The 27,090-nt window shown below is 34.7% G+C and overlaps 1 protein-coding gene across 5 annotated transcripts in view; it reads right to left on the reverse strand.

The window, feature by feature from the left end:
- The window catches only part of THSD7A (thrombospondin type 1 domain containing 7A), an 809,828-nt gene that overhangs the window by 67,070 nt on the left and 715,668 nt on the right, over positions 1-27,090 (reverse strand). For all 5 annotated transcript variants that reach the window (XR_008998498.1, XM_057504555.1, XM_057504554.1 and 2 more), the window contains 3 exons: positions 24,704-24,898; positions 11,609-11,843; positions 7,205-7,320 (listed from right to left, as the gene is read on the reverse strand). Coding sequence is in view for 4 of the 5 variants with exons in the window: in XM_057504555.1 (XP_057360538.1) it covers positions 7,205-7,320; positions 11,609-11,843; positions 24,704-24,898 (546 nt within the window). In the remaining variant the exon portion in view is untranslated. The remainder of the gene's footprint in view (positions 1-7,204; positions 7,321-11,608; positions 11,844-24,703; positions 24,899-27,090) is intronic.

Below are 27,090 nucleotides of genomic sequence, written 5' to 3' on the forward strand. Positions count from 1 at the left end.
ACTTTAACTTTGATTTTACAGTAACGTTTTTCTCTTCTCTCCTGCCCCCACCCCTATTTAATACCTGTTTCCATCCTTCTTTTACACTGTTCATTAGTTTTCTTTTTTTTTAAGTTCATGGTCTGTCTTTAATCTTTTCAAAAGAGTATACAAACTAAATGGCCATTCTTATCACTTGTTAGTACTGGGGGAAGGAGGAAGGTGCTTGTTCGCTTTTTAACAGGGAAAAGAAGGTAAGACCATAGTGGAGCAGGTCTTTTGCTTCCCAGGTGGTCAAAATTCTTAGATTCAATAACTCTCCAACCCTTCTCATCCCGCAGATAGAAACGCGACATGGAATCGAGATGAAGGGCTCTGGAGACTGAAGAAGACGATGAATTGGGCAGCACCTTACAGACGGAAGCTCCTGGCTGTTGACTATCTGATACCTCCCGGAAGATAGGCACAGCTGTTCACATACGGAAGCAGGAATCAAAGGTTAGCCTCTCAATTCTACTTCCTTTATTGACTTGAAAGCAAAAATGTTACCTGTACAAATGTGCAACTCTGAGACATTCTAGTGCCTTCTCACAGCCTCCACAAATCTGCCCTTGATATATAAGACTCTCTTTTCTCTTCCATAACTGATTCCACAACAGCAATCCATTTATTCTTATAAAAAGTTCAAATACCTTAACCTTGTGCAGCCCACAGCACAGGGACTGTGACCCAATTAAAGCAGAATGTTCCAAAGCCATAACACCTGCAGAGGAAGTTTAATGGGGTTACACGGGAAGTGTCATGACGCCCGTGTTTCTTTCTGATGGGGGAGGGTGGGGAGGTTTGTGTCTTCTCAGATCTAAGTTAAGAAATAATTTGCATGCTCCAAGACATAGCAGTGGGCTCAGCCAGGTTATAAAGTCCTCAGATTAAGAGTGCAGATGAAAGGGAAGCTGCAGCACATATTAAAAAAGAAAAATGAAGGTTCCTCACTAATAACTGAAGCTGGCAAGGTTGAAATTTTACAGCCTACATAGTTTCCTGTATGTATTTACACCCAATTTATTATATGTGCTTAATATACATAGAGAGCTTCCATTTATCTTAGTGTTTTAGCACCTAGAACAATAGTCACACATAGTAAGGGCATAAGAAATATTTGCTGAATGTGTGAACATTTATTTCATTTTTTCTCAATTAGATTATTAGTTAGTGTCTTCCATTTTCTTAAAATCATTTTCCTTATAGTAATAAGCACATGGGTATTAGATCTGTGCATTGAGGATGAATAAAAAATAGATATCATCCTTTTGATTGGAAATAAGCATGGGGAATAAAGGAATATTCTTGTAGTGTTTATACTTGAAAAATACCTATCTGGCATGGAGATAGAAAAAAGGGATTATATATTCAGAAAATAATTATGTGATAATGGGGCATATAGATTCAGAGGGTACATAATCACTCATGTGGTTACAGCACTTTCAGATATCTTAAGACACTCAAGATAAATTTCACCAGGGAAATTAACTGATGGAAGGATTTAAAGGGCAGGCAAAACTAAGATTTGTTATGCTGAAGTGGGATGGATGGCAGGCTGGAATAGCACGGTGATAAAAAATTGAAAGGGAAATGTTTCATGCAAGAAGCAAAATGTAAAGGCAGTTTTCATGTCTTTGGGGGTAATTCTAGTGTAGTACTGCTTAAGGGCATCAAGGTAGAATAGATGTCTCTGCAATATCCCTTCTAGGTCTCAAATCAATAAAGGTAGTAAAAAGGAAAAAAGGAGCGAACAGAATTTTAGCAGCCAATTGCATTATTTGATCAGAAGTATGGATTTCTTTAAGATGAAAGCTGTAAGTAATTTATATGCATAAATACTTCCTATTTTTTTAAAAAAAGCCCTTTGTAAAAATTTATGAAAATCTGAGAAAAGTTAACAAGTGCACCAGTTTAAGGATTAAAACTACTCTCTACTCAATACTGATCTTCATCAGCATTGATTTTTTAAGACATATCTTGAGAGAGGGATGAATACCATTTCTAGGAACACTTTTGTTCTTCTTGGAATGCTAAACTATTCTGTTCCATTTTCTGCAATACTACAGTACAATTCTACCTCTAAAGTGATTTTAAAAAGGAGGGGGTAACTTCACACTTTCCTAAGTTCAAAACTCTTATAAAACTTAGATTTGGCCTGCAGAATGAAATTTAAAAGAACCACTCCATCCCTGAATTAATTTTCGGTTGCCATTATCTATCCTTGAACATTCAACTTTGTTTAACATTTTTTAATTGCATGTGAAAGTTAGTGTAATTTCAATTACACTGGATTATTCCCATTCCATACCAAATAATGAGAAAAACTTAACCACACATCATTGCTTTATTTCCTTTCCAATAAAAAGCTAGTTTTCTATAACACCATTGTATCCTCATTCTCAGTGACAACAGTCTACAGGCCAAACAGAAAAGGCTTCTCCAGGCACACAAAACATCTTGGCACTGTTGTCCAACAGCAACCCTCTCTACCACCCCCAAGGCTTTCTTTATTTCCTCAATACACAATTAGAGTTATTCTTTTTAAGTCTGAGTGCTTAGGGTTAGATTTCTGAAAGCCTTTTGTTATAGGGGATTCAGCATAGAGCTTCCAAACAGAAAAGGCTGGGCTGATCTGCTCCTGGGGAGATGGCTGTGCTCAGCCAGACACAGCCGCACCTCTCGGGGAGCCTCTTGCTCACAGGACAGCGGACTTGTGAGATGGCATTCTTGCACTGCTTGGCAGACACAACCCAGGAGCTCCAGGGGAGCATAGCATCCTAGTGGCACCTTGCAGTTTAACTTACAGCAGTTAGCTAATCTCCCCCAGAGACCACCCCAGCCGAACCCATTGTCCCTCACATGCCTGTCACTCACCACAGGAAACTAGCACCATATCCACCAGTCACGTGGACTCACTGCACTATCTACACGCACAGCCCTATTTCAGTCTCTCTTTCCATTCCACCCTCTAACCTTTCTACAGTGCATTCATCGGAACACATGGCCACTCCATCTGATGGCTGTCACCTACCAACGCTTCATTAATTAGTGACCCTAGAACGTCCCTCACTGTCATCCTTTCTCTTCCTACCCCTGCCACGGCTTTGGTAGCTTTGGCCTCCATGTGGTAACCCATCCACGGCACTGGGCTCTGAATGGCTGGACCTCTACACTTTCAGTGACCTTCCCCTGCATCTCACATTACTTACTAGCTCTTCTGTTCATCCCTTGTTATTATCATTAATACTTAGACATGCTCATCTTTAAACATCTTACTTCCTGGCTCTTTTCCTAACCTTCTTTCTCACCTTCCTAGGATTTCTGAGACTCAGTTGAGACTGCCTGACCACTTTCCCGACCACTTTTTCTGTCTGCCACCCCCTTCATGGCCTTTCATCCCAACCTGACTCGGATTCCACAGTCTTTTTTATAATAATAACTCACTTGAAAATACCCTTGACTTCTTGTTCTTCTCCCTTTCTTGTACTTGCTTGGAAAAGTAGGCCCCAGCCCTAATCAAAACCAACTATTTTCTTACACTTTTCCCGAACTCAGGCAGCTGCGGGGGCTAGAAGAAACATTGGCAACAGTGTTGAGCAATCCCTTTTTAAAGACATGCGTAAATGGGTACTCCATGTTGACTACAAATTCTATATATTACTAACTTGCCCACTTTTGTGTCCTCCAAAATGATGTCACATCTTCTCTTTCCTCAGTCCCCCCTGTATCCTTACATTGATCCATCACATTCATTGACACATTAGAGCAATCATTAAATTCCTTGTCTGTCTCACTTGGTATCCTTGCTTATAGCTATATCCTTTATATTTAAAATAGTGCCTGGCCAGAGAAGACAAGTAGTGACTCTATAGCATCTTACTATGTTGATGGACAGTGACTGTAATGGGGTATGTGGTGGGGACTTGATATTGGGGGGAATCTAGTAACCACAATGTTGCTCATGTGATTGTATATCAATGATACCTTAATAAAAAAAATAGTGCCTGGCATATTGTAGTTACTTGAAAAACCTCTACAGAATGAAAAAATAATGCTTACTTAAAATAATGTATGTGATGCTTAATGACAAAATGAAGCATTTAAAAGCAATTATCAGTAAATTCATTGGCAAATATTCAATAACTAACAATCAGTTAGAAATTTATATTAGTAAGTTTTCCTTCATCATGTCCTAAATACTTTTCCTATACTGACATACAAACTTCTAAGAAAGGCTACTTTCAGTATGGCAAATTAAAACATTTACCAGAGGCTGACCATATGCAGCATAAAGTGCCTTTCCCACAAGAACTGATAATCACTATAGGTTAGACAATAAATAATATATCAATTGGACCACAGTTCACAAAACATACAGCACTTTACCATATTTTACCTCATTTGCACCAAAGAACATCTCCCAGGTGTTATAACCAGGACTTGGAGAGCTTAAGTAGCTCACCTAAGGTCACTTGGCTCGCAAGTGGCAAAGGCAGGCATCCAAACCAGATTTGCTCATTTAAAACCCATTTAAATTATAATGTCATTCCATTATACCATGAAACCCACTACTCATGTTCAAAAACTAAAAATTATGTCTCTATATATGAATAAGTCTGATTGGGTCTTCTATAACCTGTCTCCGTTCTCCTTTCCAACTTCCTGTCTTGACTTGTTTTCCACACACTGGGCTCCAGTGGCCTGGTTCCCACTTTCTTCTTGAACAACACGTAATTTCATGGCCATTTAAGACTTTTCCTGATGCCTCTGATCCTCACTTTGGCTTCTTTTTTGCATCCACTTTTTCAAAAACATCTCTTCCAACTTCCTTTCAACAAGATTTTCCCTACTAGGCTCCCACACTGGTTTTTCCCTTCCTTTCTCAGGAGCTCTTTGGTTTACCACTAAATCTTGTTATTGAATCATCAAAGTCTTATGTTGTCTGGTGTATGTAGAAGAGTTCTATATTGTCAATGAAATCAAAAGCTTCCTTGAAGTCAGGGACTATGCTTTCTCCACAGGGCCTTTAATGTGTTCGTTATATATAGAAATCAATAAATAAGAAATCCAATAAGTATTTATGAATATATGTACAGATGAGGATTAATTTAATATATACATTGTATTCATAGTCTAGTCCCTCATTTATCTGTTAAAAAAATTTTTAAGTGCCTTATATACGTTATCTCAGTTTGTCATATAAATTTTTTTTTACTTTATAAATGGTCAAACATAGAGGAGCAACTTATTTAGTATTATAGAAATCATCAGCAGAGATCAAATTAAAATTCATGTTATTTGATTTTTCAATTACAGTATTCTTATGATTGTTATATGTATTTTTTCTTTCCTTTCCAGACATATATAATACCTAATAAAATAACAAATACATTTTCAAGAATTTACAGAAAAAAATTGAGACTTCTAAACTGTCTCCTAATCCTTGGATCTATTCCAATATATCAGATTATTTTCAAATGAAGGTCTAAATAAATGAGAAACTTTTACTTGATTGCTCATTTTGGTGGGTGAGTGTCTATCCTTGAATCAGTTAAATGAAATATTTTCTGTTTTGTTTGTTTACTTTATTTCCTTGAAATACTTCAGACCAAGCCAATGTGTCAATGTTTATTTTAAAATGCTTTTACTCAAACAAAGAACTATCGAACATAAGGAAAAGGCTAAGATTCTTCCCACCTTCAAATATTTCACTTAATTTGTGTTAGATTATTAATCATACAGTTATAAATGTAACTGTTCATGTTTTGGAATTATTAGTAAATGGTCTTATTCACACTAACACAAAATATCAAGTATAAAATATTAAGAACAAAATTTGCAAGCATATGAATCCATGTAATAAATAACCTTCATTTGGGATAAAAGTAGTGATGAAAAAACCAATAATTATGACAAAAATATTAACCTATCAGAAAGTACTATTCTATTGTGGATTATGACCAAACCAAACGATATCTTATGTTATTTAGTTTTTAAGAAAGTAAGGGAATAAGAGAAGAAAATCTGGAAAGGAACATCAGATAATGACATTGCTCTATTACTAAGGTTAATGCCATTACATCTTTAAAAAAAATAATGATGCTTATAACTTTTTTGTCCCCAAAGCTACTTAGATGTCTTAAAAGACTTTTAAAAGCAAAGCTTTATATTCTTGCTCACTTTGTGGTTTAATTTTATTTGATATTTCAAGGTATTAAAAAAAAGTATAAAAGAAACTCATGTTTTACACATATAAAATGACAATCACACTGTAAAAACAAACCATTTTTAAATTTGAAAGTGTGCATAATATCCTAAGGATTTAATAATTTTTGGCAATTTAAAATAGTTGTTAGACTAGAAGATGATTCTTATTGAATCTCTCTAGTAAGAGTCAAGAAGCATAATTAAAGCAAAAGCATAAAAAGAACTTCAGAAGTATTATCTGTATTTGTTGGGAGAGTGAAATAAAAAATAGGAAACATTGTCATTTGCAACAGTGAGAGAAAGTGTGGTCAGTTACTGTATCCCTCACCTGGAGGATGTTGATGCTTTTGTCAGCAGCATGAGAAAGGACCCTACCCTGGAAGGTAAAGAGTTATCAAAGTATCCACCATGATATTTAAGAGGCTTTTGAATAATAAAAGCAAAACCAAACCAAACTGGGAACAAATCCTTATCTTGTAAATACCTCATGCCATATTAAGTGTTGGAAGAGGTACAATTTAGTCATTTTTCTCCTTCCTTTATTACCATCCTTGGGGTCACATAATTGAATCTGTGGCAAATCTGGTCCCATGGCTATTTCTTGCCATTAAGTAGGTTAGAAGCCCTGAGTACTGATAAGATCATTATTATGTTCTTTTTGAAATATGTAAGGCCACTGTACAATCTTTTTAGAGTTAGTGTTAATGGAAGCATTATTAATATAATAAAGTCTAGAATCCTTTCATTTTGATCTAGATCATAAAGTTTTAAGTCACTTTTACATAAAATTCATTCATTTGATACTCTAAAGGTGTAGAATTTTCTAGAAGGAAACCAGAATTTTATGACATTCACGCCAAGCCAGGATTGCACAACTTCATGTAAGAATGACAAACATTGCTCAGCCAGAAGAACATGGAAGTGCTGGTGAGTGTGCTTTCTAGGTGAACAGTCTTCAGAAATCTGCAGCTCTTACCTGCTTTACACGAGGAGGGGCATGATGTCCAGTCACTGTAGGGACTCACAATACAGTCCTTCCTACAAGGAAGCAGACAGGGCCTCACAGTTTCAGGCCGAAGGCTTTCAGGACACCTAGAAAAAGCAAAGGGAAATTACTGGGCCTCTAGAGTAATCCAGAAATCAGGTAATCTAAAATCCTCAGGATTTTCATTGTTGTAATTGTTAAGCAGTCACCAATCCATACTTTTTAACTCCTAGGAACCTTTCTGCATTTGACAAGACTACCCAACATAATTAATTCTCCAGCTAGATTTCATAAAGTATTTCAAGGCAGGGTGTGTAAATTTAATAAGCGTATTTAGAACAAAATAGGATAATTCTATTTTAGCCCCTTATAATAATCTCTCCACTAATGAATATGTATTTTCTAATATGCTACATAAGAAATTTATGGGTATTCAAATGACCAAATTAAGGATTCAATTCTACATTTTTGTATAACTAAATAGGCTTATTGATGATTATAATTTTCCAGGTCATTCCACACTTTATTTTTACAAAATACATATTGCATAAAATAAATTTATAATGGAGCATATTCTCTACATTGTACATGTTCAAAAAATATACTTAAAATACATTTCACAATAAATAACTAACAAAGTAATAAAAGTATATAGATCATTATGATAAGCAGTTTTCCTTTATTCCTGGTTTCACTTAGTGTCTTTATTCCTATATTTTCTTCCATTTTGTACCTAACTTCAAATTATGAGATTTTAAGTAATTTAAATATTTTTAGAAGCTATAGTTTTTTTGAACAAACAAAAAGAGTGAATATAAATAAAACATATATAGTCAATCAGTAATTTAAAGAAAAATCTGTTTCTTCTTGACATAAATGATAGAAAAATTAACTGATTTACTATTTTTAAATAATATAGCAAAAATATTTATTAGGAACATAAGAGAAAGGTAATGAAAAAATATTGAAATGTCTTATTTATATAAGGTTTTTACTTCCTAAAGGATAATTTTAGGAAGGTGATATAGGAATTTCAATATATTGTGTCACTTACTGTGTACTTATATGATTTTTTACTTCCCCAATTCTCTTCTTCTGATTTGATTCTACTATTACTAGTGGTCAAATGTTGGCCATTAGCATTAACACTAGAAGATGTATATTAGGACAACAAAATATAATAACATGATAAATACAATTAAAAGTAATGTTCTGATTCCTGAGAAATTCTCTTGAGGTCATATAAATTTCTGACAAGAAAATGAAGAGGAAGTAAAGAAATAGACTAAATAACCAATATAACTGTATGACTTGGCAAATTAGTGAAAAATGGGATTTAAAAATATTCCCCATAGGAGAAGCAAAATTTTTGTAGGTTAAGAGAGATGGTCTTTTAACAAGTAAGTTAATCAGGTTTCAGAACTGAACTATGAATGAAAAAAATCCTCATCATTAATCTTTCCATAATTTCTTTATAGTACTTTGCTGACACGATTTTTTGTATAACTTGTATTATAATTTTATCTACATATCCTATCTCATACATAAATATTATGTTCTATTTAATGAAATAGATACATGCTTTCCTCTCTAACACTAAGGTTTATTTGTAAGTGGATTTATATAATATATTGAATTCAACATTAGAAATAATCTCTCTTGTTTATGTTGAGGATATGCTTGGATTTTCCTAATTGAAACTCAAAGTCATGGATGACAAATTTAGGTATGAATCATAGTGGTTAATGTATGGTTGCAATTGAGATTATATATCACGAGAATTACATTTTAATCTGCATTCTTAGCCAGCAAACTATATGGCAAAATCCCATATATAATCCTGTTAATTATTTTGGAATCATGGAATTATTGACTAGTAATTATTATTGGAAGCACTCCTTTTCAATGAGGCAATCTTATAACTTTACCAATGGGAGAACATTACTTAATTGAATGCTATTCAAAGTTTAGAAGTGAATAAATCAATGGATTTACAATGTTATTCTTGACAACCTCCAAAATTCTGTTTTAGTTTAGAAATATCCACAGCAAGATACTTGGCTAACTGTGGAGAACAAAATTACTAACAACAAAGCTGTTAAATGAACACACAAAGATAAATTATACAGCATAGATTACATCTAATAAAATGAATTCAGACTTCCTTTGGAGAGGCAATTGGTTCAGTCAACATGCTTCTTTTCTCCTTTGTACTGTTTGTATTTAGTGTTTGTGGTTTAAATCAAGGCATTGATTTGCCCCCAAATCTTATTCAAGGTCAAATTAAACAGATGTGATAGGAGTTGAAGTTTGTTACTCGGAGGATAGATAAGATCAATAACATTGACTTTACCATTGCACAGTAATCTGTTTTATTAAGAGGAGTTTAAAACAAGGTTTCTATTTGCATTTTTGTTTGAAATGTCTAGTACAGAAAAGCATTCATTGAATTTAATCTAGGTTTTAAGGATGAGAGCAGTAACATTTCTTTTGAATTCACAGTATTGGCTTAATTTTTCAGAACTTTAAGGGCAAAGTTAGGTCCATTTAATTTAACAAATCACCTATATATGTATGCAGGTCATTGAATAAAGGCTGCAAGGACAAAGCAAATTTTTAATGGATTATTGTGGCAGTTCAACATGGGGCTTCAGGACATCTTTCCTATTGAATGATTTAATGACATTAATCCAGCAGGCTCTTTCTCACACAGGCTTATACACATGTACATTTATTGCTCAGCAAAATAGTCTGTAGCTTGCATAAGTGAGGAAAATATTAAAAGCAACATTTGAAAGGTGATTAACTAAAAAAAAAGACAAAAAACACCCATAGAGTGAGCTTACTTGTAGAAGCTCAGTGCAATATTACCCGCCTCCCTCCCGCCTCCCATGCTGTGCCACTACAGGACGGTCAGGTTACAACCCTCTGTGGTGGCTATTTCTACCTGTGTTTCTGTTCCAGCAAGACTCAGAATCCTCCAGGGCTTGAGACTTCAACTTCTGCTGTGACTGCTTCTGAACTCTAATGTACTGTTCATTAATTTCCTGTGTTAGATTCACTACAGCTTTAGCATTATTTCTATAAAAGTATTGATTTGGGGGGACCTATCAAGCATGTGGAATAGTTTTTCAATCTATTCAAGAATTTTTGGCATATATATTCTAATGTTTCATAATTTCAAATTATATAAACAAAGTAAGGGGCAAAATATCCTGAATGTCTGGAAACCTGGTTATGTAAAAACACCTCATAATGGTACTATCAGTTATCTCCTGGAGTTTTCCACACATCAGGTCCATTATTACCATTTCCATGAAACACTAAGAAGTAACTCAAATTTTTAAGAGAAAATAATAATTTCTAAGGTTTACTGAGTATTCACAATACTAATATGTTTTTCATAAGATTCCTTCAACAAACTTTGAAAACTGAGGGCAGAATCAGTTAAGTAGCATGCATAACATCACACATAATACTTCAGCGTTTGGCCAAGTATTTGGAAATTATGAGGCCATTTTCATACCAATGCAAAACTGACTGGTTTTACTTTCCATGTTTCATATGGCTAAGATGATTTGAATTTTAGAATATTTATGCTGTTTAAATTTCAAAAGATATTTTTTTTCCCTTCAAGGAATATGTTTTTAGAGTTGATCTGTTAATTTTCTCTAAGAATTATTAGAGCAGTTATGCCATAACTTGTATTTGTTTATATTTCTCACAAGGCACATATAATATGCCAACTCTCTAGTTCTCTGTCTTCTCTTCTAGCAAATCGCTTGCCTTGTTACTACACTATTTGTAACCCCAGTGAGAAACTGATGGTTTTTCAACTTATCATACCACTCATCTATCCCAAGGCTTTCTCTTGGAAGTAAACGGCTTATTTTTTTAACCATTAAAACATGTAATATGTTTGGCCTCAGTATTTTTGATGTAGTATTTTCTAGGGGAAATGAAAGGCAGATCATAGAAAGTTACTCCTCAATGAAACTAGACTGGCAGCCTCCACAGCCTGCGGATATACAAGAGGTCATGGATGACGTACACTGTTAGGACTTCATACACTGTCATTATTGATCAGCCAAGCCTAGAGCAAGCACTTGTTTCATTGCCTTGCTAGCTTAATAAAAGCAGAAAGTGGTACTATAAAACTGAAAGTAGGTACCATGTAGAAAGATTTCTAAAAAATTTATGGATCCCAGGTACAAGACTCTGAAATTGTTACAGCTTTATCAGTGGCTGACATTCAAAACAAACAAATCTTACTCTTGAGGACAGCGTCACATCTAACTCTTGAGGACAGTTCCATTTCATGCAGCGAGAGAGACCTGAGCCAATCCCCCGCATGGCTGACCACAGGATTTACCGCTGTCACTCTAAAGCTCTTACTTTTTGGGTCCCACTTGGCCCACATTGACTCGTACGCAGATGACTTTTCTCGTCTGCATGCCGACAGAGCAAGAAGCCTCCCTACTCCAGGCTGTAGTTGTGTTGAAGGCTGACACGGAGGTGTCCTCAATGCACTGGCCCCAGGGGCCAGTTTGCCAGTGGTACACAGTACAGGGATGCTCATTACAGCTGCGCGCCTCCTGCAAAGCACTGGTGTTCGGACAGTGAGTTCCACCTAGAAAAATGGACGATGTTAGATTAGATATAGTGCTAACAGAAAATTTACCACTCTTTGTTCCTTGGGATTAACAATAACAATGATTTATTGGCACATAGCATGTGACCAGCATGCTTCTAGGAAGGTGAATTCCATGTTCATCTTACCTCATTTGGCACAATTGGACTTACAATTTAAACCATGTGGTATACGTGATATCGGTTTTGGGGGTCTACAGAGGACTCCAAAGAGAGAGGTCATTGTTCTCCAGGGATGTTGAAAATGTAGTACAAATGAAACCTATCTGATAACTGCCCAGGGGAAATGTGGGCAGTGAGACTCTGTCGAGAGAGAAAACACAGTGTTTTCCAATATGTTTGTCCCAAAATGAAAGTCTTAATTATAGGTTTTAAAGTCCTGCTTACTTTAATATATTAGGCTTTAGGGTGATTATAAACAGGGATTTTAAAGTCAATTGATACTTTCTGGTCTTCCACAGCATTCCTGGAAAAGCCATGTAGTAATGATAACACTGTATTTCTTCAAATATAAGATGTCATTGACTGTGAGAATTATTTTATGTGTCCCAAGAAAGAGAAATGGTTTCAAATTAACTGTGATACAATGTTTTCTTGTCAATTGCAATTTTATCAAATGCTTACTGAAATAGATTTGCATGGCTTATTTACATAGTTTTAAAAAATGTATCACTCTTTTGCTTTAAAGGGGAAGGTATTCCTAAACTAATCTTTACATTCAGAATCCAAATCTTTCAAGTCATTTAACTGGTTCTCTTACATAGAATCATCTTTGTGGCATCAGAAGTGTTAGGGATGTAGGATTTCTTAGAAAGAGTGTTTCTCTGTTGTCTCCAGGGTTTTTTTCCAGGATATTGGTGCCTATCTCAAAGTTTTAATGCTGTTGTATTCTTAATTGCACCAGAAGATGCCAATGAAAGAATTAAGCAAGCAACTGAGGAAGGATTTATTTTCCTTCCTCAGCTGGTCCTTAGCTGTTTTTGGCAGAAATACTATGAGATTACTATTGCCACTAGGAATACCAACACAATTCACATGTATGACACACAATGACAACTGTGTCACACATGCTGCTTGGCCACAGTGGATTTCAAATACATCCGTTATAGGGTGCAATGATTACAGAGATAATAAAGGTGCCTTTTAATCAATACATTATAGCATGGAGTTGTCATTATGGAAGCCTTTTCCAGGGGCTAGCCCCATTTTTTATAAGTACTTTGTAAGCAGGACCTCATTTTATATTCACACCTGTCTTACAAGTTAAAAATAATAGAATGGATGAGCCCGTATAGCTTAAACGGTGGCGTGGCCACAGTAACATCTAGGAATTTATGGAGCTTTATATAGCAATGCTATTTATAATGTCAATTACGAAAATAAAAAGCTTTAAATTGTTAAAAGCAGAGTATTGGAGGAATTTGTTGTTTACTTTATTGACAATTGGATCTATTTAAATAGATGTAGCATCTGGATTTTATCTTCAGAACAGAATACAACTGGTTGCTAATGTGGACTGGTGGGTGTTCATCACAGATATTTGTGATAATAAATGGAGGAAATGTTGACTATAATAAGAGGTGGGTTTCAGATATTAGGAGATCAAGTCCCAAAATGCTAAAAAAAGAAAAAGTACTTCACTAGCTAGTGTCCCTAACATGAAAGATGGCCCCAAAAGTTTGAGATCTGGGTAAAAGTCATAAACAAATCACAGCCTGAGCTGAACTTCAGGTACTACTTCGCTTATGCTTAAGGACATCCCTCTGTTAGGCAAATAAATCAGTAGGCAGTTTATGTGAGAATTTAGCTGCTGTTTATAATCATTTATGCAGTGTTGAACATGGGAGAACATCAGAATAACCTGCATTAAACAGCATTTCGTTAGTATCCCTGCTTCCTGAAGGTGAGTACATCTGTCACCGTTCACATCCTTCCTTCCACACCCAGCTCAGGGACCTTGGCAGTCTCTGCAAAGAGGTTCAGGATTTGAATCAGAATGAATCCCCAAACATACTAATTGGATTGGGGAGAAGTAAATGAGCACTCTTACTACCCTTTCCCTGAGGCTCTAGTAGATTTAGCCAATCTTATCTCTCAAACACATGCTAATTATAGACATTTTATACACACATTTTCTGTAACCATTTTTAACCAGACCTTTATTTTTAATAGTAAAATGGTTGATCGTCTACAAAGAAGAGTGTTTCTTGGCAGACTCTGTTTTCATTGTGCATATATATATATATATGCTGTTTAAACTGTGATTTTAAAACTCTTGAATTGCCTTTGATGTTGGAATTGAATGTTTGGCTTTGGAAAAAACGGTAAGGAAAACACTTCTACGACATCAGCATAATGTGTTCAGGAACTGCAAGGTAGTTGTTAAGTTTACAGACATAAAGGCTATTTATTTTCTTGCCCCAATTCACATAAGGCCACATCAGCAGTTTTGATCTCATGTCAGGATATTTGCACATAGATAAGCCCAATGTGGTCTTAATTATAACAACGATACGGCAATTTTGAAAGCATGACTTGGAGTAATCAGTCATTGCAGCATCGTCTTACTGTTTTGGGAATAATTTTATGGTAGAAAAATTGATAGATATAATAGTGAATTTATTTATTATTTATGGGAAGATCTAATTTCAGACATCAGGGAATATTTCCATAGGACTGGGTAAATTATAAAATGTCATCCATGACAAAATTAGTGATTAGGGTATTTAAAAAAATCCTCTTATACATAAAAATATATGCTTCATACTAATGTGACTATTGAGGCTTTCCATCATTTCATCAAAGGAAGATTATAATACTTTGATGAAATTCTGCTGTATAAATAAACTTTCATATTCATATAAGAATACCAGCTATTACGAGGACCTTTTCTCTCAGAAATGAAAAGAGACTTTTCCTCCCCACAAGTTCATAAAAGCTTTGTTAGGATACATTTGGACGAAGCCATGGGGTTTCTGGTTCTGGCATTGAAGTATTTACAATTTAGAAGGTAGATTGAAAAAAAAAAAAGAACTTTTCAAAACCTAAATTGGATACATGTGTATTGAATGCTATTAATATACAATGTTTATGTCCAGTGATTCAAGAGATACATAGAGGGGTTAGAAATAGTTCCTGCTTCTTGTAAGGATCTTATAATGCAGTGGAGAAAAGCAGTAGGGGAGATAAGATAAGTAAACAAATGAGTATAATTCTAGGAAGAAAATAATAATATTAAAAAAGGCATTTAGTATAACTGGGATTCAAAAGTAAAGGATTCCATATGTTTGAGTGAACTGAAAAATGCCTCAAGTAGGAGGCACTGAGATGAGTTTTGAAGGAGAGGATTTTGACAAATGGATTTCCGGGAAGGGAGAGAAGGGAGAAGAATCTTATTTAAGCAAAAGAAAAAATAAAGCAAAGGCATGTAGGCAGGTATGACCCTGGGAATTAGCAATGTTGACGCCATCAGTTGGAGTGCAGAGTTCACAGAGGGAGGTAACTGGCAACAGGATAAGGAAGGGGACTGGGCTCATGTTTAGAAGAGGCTGTTAGTGTTCTGTGAATTACAGTTCTAAGATGTTTGTAACTTTGCCTGCTATTGCAGTCCAAATCCCTTTGACAGCAGACCACTGCTGGGTGAAAAGCACATTGGCAATGGCATGACCTTTGGGAACTGAACTGGAACAGCATTAGCCCCAGAGACGCTCCAGAGATTCTGCTGCAGTACCCCCACCCCAGTTTTCCTTACAGGAAGAGATAGAAGATTTCCCACTGTAGAGTCTGCATGAATTCTGCATGGTGGTCATGAAGGGACAGACTGAGGCAGAACTCCTTTTTCAAAGTCCGTAGTGGGAGGATGAGGAAGTGACAGTATTCTCTTAGAAGTCAATTATATATACACATACAGTGGATCTTGAGTTTTTCAAATTCCTCTAGGAAATGTAATTGCTCCCTGGCTCTTAGGATTAAAACTATTCAGTTGTGCAAAACTGAACAAAGTTAAAATAGAAATATAATTCTCCTTAACGTTTTGTACTATACAGTATCATTTTTGAAGACTACTAATTGAAAAATAATTGGCATAATTCTATTCCAATTTGCACCTGTTCCCTGTAGGGATAAAGCTGGTATAAAAGGCACACTAAAACTTGGCTGATGAACTTACTTCAGGTCATTTTGAACTTTGCAAAAATATTCTCTCATTTCTTGCTCTGTAAGGATAATTAACTATATAATGAGAATTAACATAAGTCGCTATTATACTCAGTGGAAAACATTTTGAAAACTGTATTTCCTTTTTAAAAAAATTTGTTAAGGATCTGCAACACAGGTTTAAAAAATTGAGAAGGCTATAAATCTAATGTAATTTTTAACTTTTATTCAAATTCAACCTAGTAGTATTTATATGAAAACTATGCTAGACTTAAAGATTACGTCCTTTTAGAACCTCCCAACATCATTTTAAAGTAGCTTTTGGGACACATCCCACAGTTTACTGAATACAAAGAAGATTTTTACCACAAGGTATCATACAATGTTAAAAAACAAATGAAAAATTCTATTTAACCAGAAGTCAAGGCTCAGGAAGACAGACAGACAGGCACACACACACACACACACACACACACACAATTTTATGTTTTAAATTTTAAAGAAAAACTTTTATTTTCTCCAATATATTAAAAATCTATCTACAATTTTTACCATTTATGATTTCTTTCCAAATAAGAACATTTCAAGAAGAACCGTTTTTTTTTAAATTGGAAGTTTGTACCTTTTTCCCCCCTCACCTATTTTGCCCACCCTCCCACTTCCCTCCCATATATCAACATCAGTCTGTTCTCTGTGTTTATAGGTCTGTTTATGTTTTGCTTGTTAGTTTTTTAGATTTCACATATAAATGAAATAATATGGTATTCATTGTCCTCTGACATATTTCACTTAGCTTAATACTCTCTAAGTCTATCCATGTTGTTGCAAATGGCAAGGTTTCATCCTATTTTATGGCTAGTAATATTCCATTGTATATTTGCAACATCTTCTTTACCCATTTATCTAATGATGAACACAGGTTTTTTGCATATCTTGGCTGTTGTAAATAATGCTGCAATAAACACAGGAGAGCATATGTCTTTTCAAATTAGTGATTTTGTTTTGAATAAATACCCAGAAGTAGAATTGCTGGGTCATATAGTATTTCTATTTTTAGTTTTTTAAGAACCATCCATACTGCTTTCCATAGTGGTTGTACCAATTTATATTCCTACCAACAGTGTAGGAGTGTCCCCTTTACTCCACATCCTTGCCAACACTTGTTATTTCTTGTTCTTTTGATAACCATTCTAACGGGGGAAAAGTGATATCTCATTGTGGTTTTTATTCACATTTCCCTAATGATGAATGAGGTTGAGCATCTTTCCACATCTATTAGCCATCTGTATGTCTTCTTTAGAAAAACATGTATTCAGTTCCTCTGCCCATTTTTAAATCAGATTAACTGATTTTTTGGTGTTGAGTTGTATGAGTTCTTTATTTGTAATTTTGGATGTTAGCCCATTATTGGATACTATTTGGAAATGTCTTTTCCCATTCAGTAGGTTGCTTTTTTGTTTTGTTGACCTTTTTTTGCTGTGCTAAAGCTTTTTAGTTTGATGTAGTCCCATTTGTTTATTTTTGCTTTTGTTGTCCTTGCCTGGGTAGATATATCCAGAAAAAAATTACTAATGCCAATGTTCAAGAGTTTACTATATTTTATCCTAGGAGTTATATAGTTCAGATCTTACATTTAGGTCTTTAATCCATTTCAAGCTTATTCTTGTGTATGTTATAAGACTCAATAACAATATTTTTATGGCAATTTGGTGTACTGCTGATAATAGGTACATAATATTATTCAAGGTTGTATGAAAAGCAATTATATTGAAGTTGTTTTTATTCTATAATTTTTTAATCTTTTAATTTGACCCAACCTCAAAATTATGGGAAGATTAAAAGTTTATTATAATTTTTTTCCAAACCATTTGGAATAACTTGTTGAAATGATGCCCCATTCCCCTAAATGCATTAGTGTGCATTTCCTGCAATCAAGGATATTTTCATACACATAAGTACATTCAATATTCAGGATGAGGACATCAGGAAATTAACCGTTATACATTATTACCACCTAATCTTCAAACCCATTCAAATTTGCCAATTATCTCCAAATGTCCTTTGTATAGCAAAAGGATTTAGTTAAGAATCAAGTGTTGCTTTTAGATGTCATTATGTCTTGTTAGTCTCCTTCAATCTGGGATAGTTTCTCAGTCTTTCCTTAATTTTCATCATTTCAACACTTCTGAATATTAAATGTCAGTTACTTTGTACATCTTTTAATTGGGGTTTGTCAGACATTTTCCTCATGATTTGATTCTAAAATATGCATCTTTAATGGGGATATCATGGAAGTGATGTAATGTTCTAAAGCATCACACCAGAAACACATGATTTTTATTTGCTTCATTACCAAGATGTAAACTTTGCTTACTGGATCAATGTCTGCTGGACTTCTCCATTAGGGAGACACCTGAGACTGTAAATATAATGCTCTTTATCAGATGTTTAATTAATACATTTATGTATTTATATCAAGTATGGATTCATGTTTTCCTGTTTTGTCTAATGAGTTATAATCGGTTATTATTATGGCATTCAGGTGGACAGTGGGAAACCTTTCAAGCATCCTGACCTTTTGACATGTTCTTCTCTTAATTCTTTTCTGGTACAAGATCCTCCAGGCACATCTTGTATTTCTCTTCTAGGTCCAAAATCAGCCATTTCTCCAAGAAGCTCTGGTTCTGTTCTTTGGAGAATGCTATTAGAAACCAAAATCTGAGCACTGTATGCACTTATTGTTATTGGGGTCCTGTTGCTCTCAAGGCCCTTCAATGGATGGAACTGATATATGTATATGTGTACATATATAAACATATGTATAGAATATGAATATGTATATACATACTTACAGTTTTGTTTCTACACTGATCTTTACAAATTGAACACAATGAATTCACACCAAGAAATTATTTAGTTTTTATTGAAGTATCATTGATATCCAATCTTATATTGGTTTCAAGTATACAATAGTGATTTAACAGTTACCTATATTATTAAATCCTCACTCCTACTAGTGTGGTTACTATCTGTCAACATAGGAAGATGTTGGAGAATCACTGGCTATATTCTCCATGCTGTGCTACTATTCCCATGACCAACTTATATTATGACTATATTATGTTTGAGAATTGCTGTGCCCTTTTATCTCCCTCATGCTTCCCACCTACTCACCCTTCTCCCATGGTAATCACCAGTCACTTCTTAGTGTCTCTGAGTCTACTGCTGTTTTGTTCATTCTGTTTTGCTTTATATTTATGTTGCACAAGTAAGTGAAATCATATGGTATTTGTCTTTCTCCAACCTGGCTTATTTCACTGAGCAAAATACCCTCTGGATACATCCATGCTGTTGCAAATGGCAGGGTTTCTTTTTTCATAGGTGAAGAATATTCCATTGTGTATATGTACAGTATCTTCCTTATCCATTCATCTCTTGATAGACACTTAGGTTGCTTCTGTATCTTGGCTATTGTAAATAATAAGGTGATAAACATAGGAGTGCACATATCTTCTTGAATCAGATATTTTTGTTTTCTTCAGGTAAATTACTAGAATTGGAATTACGGGGTTGAATTGGATTTCTATTTTTAGTTTCTGAGGAACCTCCATACAGCTTTCCACAGTGGCTGCACCAATTTACATTCCCACTGACAATGTAGTATGGTTCCCTTTTCTCCACATCCTCACCAACACTTGTTATTTCTTGTTTTTTGGATAGTGGCCATCCTAACTGGTGTGAGGTGATATCTCATTGTGATTTTGATTTGCATTTCCCTGACGATTAGTGATGTGGAGCATCTTTTCATATGACTGTTGGCCATTTGTATTTTTTTCTTTGGAGAAGTGTCTGTTCTGGTTCTCTGCCCATTTTTTAATAGGATTATTTGTTTTTTGGATGTTGAGGCATATGAGTTCTTTACGTATTTTGAATGTTAACCCCTTATCAGAAGAATCGTTTATGAATATATTTTCCCATACTGTAGGTTGCCTTTTTGTGCTGCTGATGGTGTCTTTTGCTGTACAGAAACTTTTTAGTTTGATTTAGTCCCACTTGTTCAATTTTAATTTTGCTTCCCTTGACCAAGGAGATGTGTCTAGGGAAAAAATTACTAATATTTATGCTCATGAGAATTTTGCCTATGTTTTCTTCTCAGAGTTTTATGGTTTCATGACTTACATTCAGGTCTTTGACCCATTTCAAGTTTACTTTTGTGTATGGGCATTAGACAGTAATCCAGTTTCATTCTCTTATATGTAGCTGTCCAGTTTTGCCAACACCAGTTGTTGAAAGGGCTTTCTTTTCTGTTATATTTTCATGGCTCCTTTATCATACATTAATTGACTATATAAGCATGGGTTTATATCTGGGCTCTCTATTCTCTTTCATGATCTATGGGTCTGTTCTGTGCCAGTTCTAAACCATTTTGATTCCTGTAGCTTTACAGTATAGCCTGAAGTCAGGTAATGTTAATCTCCCCAGCTTCTTCTTTATCAGGATTTCTTTGGTGTTTGGGGTCTTTTGTTGTTTCATATGAATTTTAGAACTACTTGTTCTAGTTCATTGAAAAAACTGTTGGTATTTTGATAGGGATTGCATTGAATTTGTAAATTGCTTTGGACCAGACGTCCATTTTGACAGTATTCATTCTTCCTATCCATGAGCATGAGATAGATTTCCACTTATTGGTGTCTTCTTAATTTCTCCCATGAGTATGTTACAGTTTTCAGAGTAAATGTCTTTCACCTCCTTGGTTAGGTTTTCTTCCTAGATATTTTATTCATTTTGATCTAACTGTAAATGGGGTTGTTTTCCTGGATTATCTTTCTGATAGTTCATTGTTAGTATATAGAAAGCAACAGATTTCTGTGTATTAATTTTATATCCTGCAACTTTGCTGAATCCAATTATTACTTTTAATAGTTTTTGGTGGAGTATTTAGTCTTTAGAGTTTTCTATGTTTAATATCATGTCATCTGCAAATAGTGACAGTTTGATTTCTTCTTTACCAATTTGGATGCATTTTATTCCTTTGTGTTGTCTGATTGCCATGGTGAGAACCTCCAGTATCATGTTGAATAAAAGCAGAGAGAGTGGGCATCCTTGTTCCCAATCTTAGAGGAAAAGCTTTCAGCTTTTCACCATGAAGTATGATGTTAGCTGTGTGTCTGTCATATATGGACTTTATTATGTTGAGGTATATACCCTCTATTTCCATTTTGTTGTGAGTTTTTATCATGAATGGATGTTGAATTTTGTCAAATGCTTTTTCAGCATCTATTGAGATGATCATGTGGTTTTTATTCTTCTTTTTGTAAATACGGTGTATTATATTGACTGATTTACGAATATTATACTGTCCTTGCATCCCTAGAATAAATCCCACTTGGTCGTGATGGATGATCCCTTTGTCAGACAGATAATTTCTGATGTCTATAGAATACAACAGGGTTTGTTCTACTTTTCTTTCCTAACATATATGTAATACCCTTCTCCAGCAGTAAGAAACCTGACTTTTACTATTTTTAATACTTATTTCCTGTACTTATTTAATACTTAATACTATGCTTTACATTTAATAGTTAATTAATGAAATTATTTGGTCAAGCCTCCCCCACCCCCCACCGACAACTTCATTTCTGTACTCAAAGGCCATTGTCACCACACTGCCCATGTCTGACAACCTGCATCAGGTTGCTCTGTATTATAGACACTCTCACCAGCCCTGCCTGGACACTGCATTCTGGGATGGATGTCTCACAACAGTGGAGAGGCCTGGTTTATCTCCTGAATTAGGGGCATATGGAATAGTCCTTTACATATATCTATGGGTATATAGATATGGATATAGATACAGATATAAATGCACACATAGACACAGACCTAGACATAGATAGATAGGTAGATGCATGCATGCACACAGACACAGTACCAAGATGGACTAAAGCAGGGTAAGGTGGCAGCCAGCACTCCTCTTCAGCAATGGTAGGATTATATTCCCCCTGTCCTGAGTGAAGTTAGGTTCAGCTTCAAGTTATGACTTGCTGTGATGATGAAATGTCAGTGGAAGTAATATACATAACTTTTGGATGTAAGAACTTAATGCTAGCACTTTTAAATCAGCAGACACCTTCCCCCACCCTCACACCCCAAAAACAAAACTCTTCTTCCACTGGCCTGGAGATTGTGAAATAGGTCTTCATATGGAGGTACAATACTGGAAATATTTCATGGAGGACAGAATGCCTTGGAGAATTACCCAACACTATAGCAAAATTCCCATAGGGAAGAAATGACTGTCCTTGTAAGTTACTGAATTTCTGTGCTGTCTTTTACTGCAGCACAACTTAGTCAGTCTTTATTAATATGAGATGTTTTTAATCCCATAAAATGTTTAGTGGTGAAGTTCTGACTGAAATAAATAGAAGTGTAGGTTGCAGCATATATTTTGTAAATCCAGATAAGCACTTTGCACATGGATTTGTTTGTAAGGTATTTCATCAGAAAATCACATAATTTCATGTAAATTAAATACATAGTTTTACTAATGTGACCTTTTCCTTTAAGGTTATCATAGTTATTTTCTGATCTATAGAAAATTAAAGACATTTATGATACATAAAAAACACTATAATAGAAAGACATAGTTTTATGTAGATTTATAAAGTGTTATCTAATTTGGCAGGGAAACAATTTAAAACTTCCTGCAAATATAGCTCCTACAATCATTTTAAAAACAGCTCAGGAATATGAAACACTTGTTTTCAGGAAAAGAAAATATATTTCGATATCCCACAAATAATAAGTATTAAATAAATAGTTTTTGAAGGATAGGTTCTTTATTCAGTATTTCATATAATTAAACCAGTTTCTGTTACTGTTATTAACAGAGATGAATAGTGGCAGATTCCAATTTGCAGATTCCTCTGTGGTTTCCATTTAAACTTATATTTTGAATTCATGCCTTTATGATTTACTATACAAACATCTATAATTTCCCAGCATGGCTTGCTTTTGATGTAGTTACTAGACTTAATTAAAAATTATTGAAGTCTCACCCTTTCAAACTAAGTGGATGATACATATCAAAGAGCAATCATAAACTTCTGCCTTTAAAGCATTTCATGACCTTTCAGTGTGAAGCATCATGTCTACAAAAATAATGATCTGGAGAGTTCTGCAAGCATCGCAAAATCTCTGCCATGTGACTCAAGGGGCTAAAAGTCACTCATTACTAGTCACAAAGCAAGTGTCTGTAGAGCATAATGGATTTATAGGAAGCAGGGTGACCACAGATCTAATTTTAATGAAGTCCAAGACATAATCTGAGTTGACAGAGTTTGAAGTCTGAACATAATCTATACAAGGTTAGAGTTATTGTTTGAGAACATAAGTGATATAATTTTCTCTCTAAAAGGTTTTATTTTTCTATTACATTCTACAGATATACCTCTGATAGCAAACAGTTAACTATATTAAGGTTTATATATATATGTATATAGAAGTTAATTATATTAAGGAAAAAGTTTTTGGACTCTTAAAAAAAAATCCTAAATTTTCCCATAGGTTGACTGTTTTAATATGTTAATTTTTTCTCTCATGTTTTAAGGCCAAGGTAGTTATATTTTTGCAAAGATATTATATACACAGACAGCAAGTTGTGACCAAATAAAAATACTATCAGGTTTCTATCACTGAAATGCTTCATAAACAGAAAAATAAAATAGGCAACCTGAAAACTCCTCCAAAATTGATTATTTGGGGGGTACACACAGAGAAGCACATGCTTACTACAAATAGAAATTATTATTTATCAGTGCTAAATATGAATGAGAAGAGTCATTCAGCTTGACAATATTTAAGTAACATACACCTGTATTCTTGAGAGAGAATATGCCTTAATGTGACTGAACTTGATTTACTTCTGTTTTCCTTACTCCTGCATTATTTTACAGAGTGACAAGATTAAGTTTGGCATTATATCACTCAGTCACAGAGAGGCCAAATTAGCATTTGTATAAAACCCTGAGGGACAATTACCAAGAACCTTGTATTTCTCAATAATAAAGCTTGCACGTGCGTGTGAAGTATGAATATATAATGAAGCATGCTTTATTCACTGGATAAGGGGAAGTGATTTAGAAGCAGCATATTTTAAAAGGAACACAATCTATGTATGAAACTTTTGGATTCAACCTACATTCAGAAACCTGAATGGTAGAAATCCATGTAGTCTTCAATCAAGCAATAGCCATGTTGGTGTTTATTTTAAACAAACTTTATCATTGAACATTTATGCCTATTTTTGAGAAGCTAGAATGTGATTTTAAAGGAAAAACTGACTATTGAACTAGAGAAAAAACAATGAAACCTGGCATCTAGAATTTGGGGAGCCATTTTCAGACTTTCACAGTTAATCATTTGAACAGGAAATAACTTGAACTATTAGAAAGGAGGAAAGTGAGTTCACTTTTAAGTCTCTCTTCTTTTATTAAAGATCTACTTTCAAGATTAATTTTGCAGGACAGAAGCAAGCTGCCCAACATGCCAATAGATATTACATCTTGGATTGCTGAATTTCTGGAAGGTGATTTTTGTAGAACATCATCTTATCCAGGAAAGACAAAGAAAATACATGACAACTTCTGAGAGGAACCCAAGTCCCTTGGAAGTTGGTGACCTTACCTTCTTCACCAGCATAAGCCAGAATGGACCGAGCTCGGATCTGTTTCCCTTCTGTAGTTTTCCCTGAGCAGGTGTGTGAGCAGGAGGACCACGCTGACCACATGCTGAGCACACAGTCCTTTGGGCATGGGGCACAACAGGCAACCGGGATAGGAAGGATGGCGTCTCTGCATAGCTGTCTGTCAACTTCTTCTCCTGGGAAAGACATCATCACCAAAATCTATCATTTTTTAAATAAATGCAAAATAAGAAATTGAAACCAGATGGGCACCAAGATAAATTAGGTTATTTCTCTTTTGTTCTTGGTTAAAAACAAAGCTCAGGAGTAAATATGTATCCCTAAATGAGGATGATTTTTATTATCAGAAGTATAAGTGTATGTATGTATCAAGCTCATTGCTGAAAATATTTCCATGCTACTGACACTTACCCAGTAAGTAATTTTCATCTATAATATTAAGCGTGCATTAAGATGCATCAATGAAATATGTTCTACACTTGATTTTGTTATTGGAGATGAGCCATCATTTACAAATAATGAGTCTATCTGTAGTATGTACCATATGTGTTCACAAACCAACTCATAGGCATCTCTATTTGCAAATCCTCTTGAGTATCCCAGATAATTTATTTTTGTATGATTGGCAGCCTTTTTCTTTCATTAAAATATTAGTTTATTAGTTGGAAATTGCCAGGAAATGTAAATGATAGGACAGCATTTTAAGACCACTACTTAAGGCAGTCCCATTGGGAGAGGGGGAGAAAAATGACAGGGTAAGCAAATGGCAGAAGTAATATGCTGTCATTCCCACACTTACAACTCTTCAGCTGTTTCCTACTGTTCTTGAGGTAGACACCAGATTTTTGTATAAGTTTACAATACGTCAAATGACCTGGCTCTTGTTTCCCTTTCTAACTTTGTCACATTTCACTCCCCCCTTGCTTTCAAAGCTCTAGAGATTGGCACTCATTCTGTGTTTGTTGAATGAAAGAAATGAAATAGAGAGAAGACCAAGGAGAAAGAAAATAGTCTTGCTATTGATAAATGCCAAAGATATCCAAAAGAATTGCAAATAAATTACCATAATAGAGTATGAAAAAATATCTGAACTCCGTGGCTTAGCTGGTTAAGGTATGTATGGTGCTACTGAGGCCAACGGCACAGAGTAAAACAATATGCAAACAAGCAAATGTCAATCTGTTATTTTGCCACAAAATAGATATAATAATTCTGGATGAATCTATCATAAATGTGTGCGTTCAGGTGAGAAAGGGTAACTAACCATGCCATTAGTCTTTGCTATTAAACAAATGATTCAAAACTGTTTTTCACCGATGGACAGTTAGGAGCGTTATTTTAATGTATGGTCCTTTATTCATATACTTGAAAAAGAAGACAGAAAATCAGAATTCAATTGGAAATGATTGAACACTTCAATAGTTACTAGGTTACAGGGATTTAAATCATTAGACAAAATCAGAAGTCAATTGGAATACACTTACATATTAACAGCCTCTAGTTTGCAAGGCTTTAAATTATTAGACTTGCTCACTCATAAGTAAGACTCACTAAAATGATAATTGAGGCATCATTATATGATTCATTCTTTAGTTACTCTGATCCATAGGATCTCTTTTAATTGTGCTTTTATTTCTCTTTTAACATGGCTTATATCCGAATAAAACAGTGTGATCAATTATAGATAATATATGTACGATAGGTAGAATACAAAAATCATTACAAGATATTTAGTATTTTAAAATTTACATAATAATGATGACTCTTGCTCCTACTAGACTTTTTACTTAGAGCAAGAGAAGGCTTACATATATCTTACTTTGTTCATTGCTATCTCTTATTGTTCCCCCTATTCTCTTTACCTTTTGTTTCTAATATTCTATGAAAAGTTGGGTAAGTTTGGGGTTACAGCTTACAGTCTACCAGAGTTTTATAGTTTTATGTCTTCTCTAATAGTTTTTAATCATTTCTACTCAGAAAATTTTAATTCATTCTGCAGCAATTGAGGGCTCTTAGATTAATTTGCACTGAATTAACAATGCATTTCTGTTTCTTGTGGTGTAAACCTAAGGGATATACAATTTTAACTTTTCTTGCTTTTTGAGTTATTATTACTTTTTTCTTAATTTTTCAACCTGTGTCCTCTGCCTTAGGTTAGCTCTTATTCACTCGTCTTCTGCTTAGCCAGGTGTTTTCCTGTAGGCACATTCCTTCTAGAGTAGAGCAGTTTAGCCTCCTAACCTCGTAACTCATCTTGGATCCAACTTCAGTCCGTACTTGGACTTCAGTAATCCATTTCCTTGGATTTCAGTCCTTACTGCAACTGCCCCCAATTTTGCCAGGTGTGACCTTGGCACTCTTTGACCCT

This window comes from Manis pentadactyla, chromosome 7, assembly GCF_030020395.1.
Source record: "Manis pentadactyla isolate mManPen7 chromosome 7, mManPen7.hap1, whole genome shotgun sequence".
Taxonomy (NCBI): domain Eukaryota; kingdom Metazoa; phylum Chordata; class Mammalia; order Pholidota; family Manidae; genus Manis; species Manis pentadactyla.